Source organism: Quercus suber, unplaced genomic scaffold (genome assembly GCF_002906115.3).
Source record: "Quercus suber isolate HL8 unplaced genomic scaffold, Cork oak 2.0 scaffold_407, whole genome shotgun sequence".
In the NCBI taxonomy this organism is placed as follows: domain Eukaryota; kingdom Viridiplantae; phylum Streptophyta; class Magnoliopsida; order Fagales; family Fagaceae; genus Quercus; species Quercus suber.
In genome coordinates this window covers 195,254-197,218 of record NW_027069858.1, presented here as the reverse complement: position 1 = coordinate 197,218, position 1,965 = coordinate 195,254, and the positions used below count along the sequence as shown (strand labels likewise).

Sequence of the window (1,965 nt, the reverse complement as noted above, 5' to 3'; positions counted from 1 at the left end):
GTTTTGGCATACTGAAGATCATGTATTTCGGTTTAAAACTATTGAACTTGTCCACAATTGAATCATGGAAGATGTATTTTGATGGAGCAACTAATAAAAATGGAATTGGCATTGGAGTTCTCTTAATTTCTTCAAAAGGGACATACATCCCATTCTTTGGTAGGCTCAACTTCCCTGCCACTAACAATGCCACTAAATATGAAACTTGCATTATGGGGTTACGAGTAGACTTAGGCCTTGAAGTGAAAGAGTTGTAAGTATATGGTGATTCAGCCTTGATAATTGCTCAAATTTAGAATAGATGGAAGTTCAAGCAAGAAAGGCTGATGCCTTATCATGAATGTCTTCAGAAGTGGGCCTCGAATTAAATAAGATTCAGTACCAATATGTGCCAAGAATGCAGAATCAGATTGCAGATGCTTTAGCAACAATGGCCTCCATTGTGGATGGACCTAAGGAAGATGAAGCTATACCAATAGTGGTGGAACAAAAAGAGAAGCAAGCTTATTGCGCGTCAATAGAGAAAGATGAGGGAAAGAATTGGGAAGGTGAATGATATTCAGACATCCTACAGTACCTCAAGGATGGGACATACCCAAAGTCTGTGGACAAGAATGACCAATTGACCATCAGAAGGTTGTCCACTAATTATATTATTTGTGGAGAGAGACTTTATAGAAGATCATATGATGGAATTCATCTCCTTTGTGTGACTACCAAGGAAGCATAGCAAATAAATGAAGAGGTTCATGAGTCAAACTACGAGCCACATATGAATGCACACATGCTGTCATGGAAGATAAGGAGGCAAGGGTAGTACTGGACTACTATGGAAGCCGACTGTGTAGCTTATGTTCAAAAGTGCCATCAATGCTAAGTCCATGGAGATCTGAAGCACATACCACCTATGCCATAAATACCATGACTTCACCCTGGCCGTTCTCTACATGGGGAATAAATATTATTGGGAAAATTCACCCAATAGCATCTAATGCCATGAATTCATACTTGTTGCTATTGATTATTTCACTAAATGGGTAGAAGCTGCCTCATACAAGGTTTTGAACTTGAAGAAAGTTGCTTAATTTATTCAAAAAAATATCATTTGCAGATATAGGGTACCACATGAAATTATTTCAGACAATGGACTGTATTTTAAGGGAGAAATAGCGAGACTAGTTCGATAGTTCAATATTCAGTACCACAAATGCTCTCCTTATCGTCCTTAGACAAATGGAGCAGTTGAGACTGCAAACAAAAACATAGGGAGAATCTTAAGGAAGAGCACGAAGAACTACAAGGATTGGAATTTACAATTACCCTATGCACTTTGGGGGTATAGGACATCAATTCAATCCTCCACAGGAGCCACTCATTATTCATTGGTATATGGGATGGAAGCAGTCCTTCCCATTGAAATAGGTATTTGTTCATTGAGAACAGTATTGGAGAGTGAAATCCCTGGAGTAGATTGGTTGCAAAGTAGGTATGACCAATTCTGCATGATGGATGAGAAGAGACTTAAGGCCTTGTACCACATTCAAGGTTACCAAACGAGGCTTAGGAAAGCTTTTGATAAGAAAGTAAGGACTAGAGATTTGAAGTTGGGAGATTTGGTGCTAAATGAGATTCGAACCCCAATTCAAGAGACAAAATGGAAGTTCAAGCAAAATTGGATAGTCCATATATTATCAAGTAGATATACTCTAGTGGAGCAGTAAGGTTGATGGACTTAGATGTAAACCCTTTCACTCAGCCAACCAACATGGATCAATTGAAGAAATACCACGTTTGAGGTGATAGTCTGAAAACACCACGTCTGAAGTGGTTGTAAATTATGTTATTTCCATTCCTAGGTTCTGTTAAAAAAAAATTATGTCTAAAAAAAAGGGTAGGTTGAAAACCTGAAAGAGCGATCTACGCAAAAGGAGAGTAAGAAGAAAGAGTGAGAGACCCTGCTAGATT

General features: G+C 38.5%; 1 protein-coding gene across 1 annotated transcript; it reads left to right on the top strand.

Moving 5' to 3' along the window:
* The first annotated feature begins 340 nt into the window (after positions 1–340).
* On the top strand, positions 341–1,721 carry LOC136062366 (uncharacterized). Its single transcript, XM_065761340.1, has 2 exons — positions 341–548; positions 1,243–1,721. Exons 1-2 carry the CDS (start codon positions 341–343, stop codon positions 1,719–1,721), a joined length of 687 nt encoding a protein of 228 aa, XP_065617412.1.
* Positions 1,722–1,965: the final 244 nt, after the last annotated feature.

Bases quoted from the DNA above. Each gene is read 5' to 3' on its own strand.
- LOC136062366 (XM_065761340.1), top strand. From the start codon at position 341: ATGTCTTCAGAAGTGGGCCTCGAATTAAATAAGATTCAGTACCAATAT. The intron at 549-1,242 runs GTGAATGATATT...CAAATGGAGCAG, and splicing joins TGAGGGAAAGAATTGGGAAG to TTGAGACTGCAAACAAAAAC.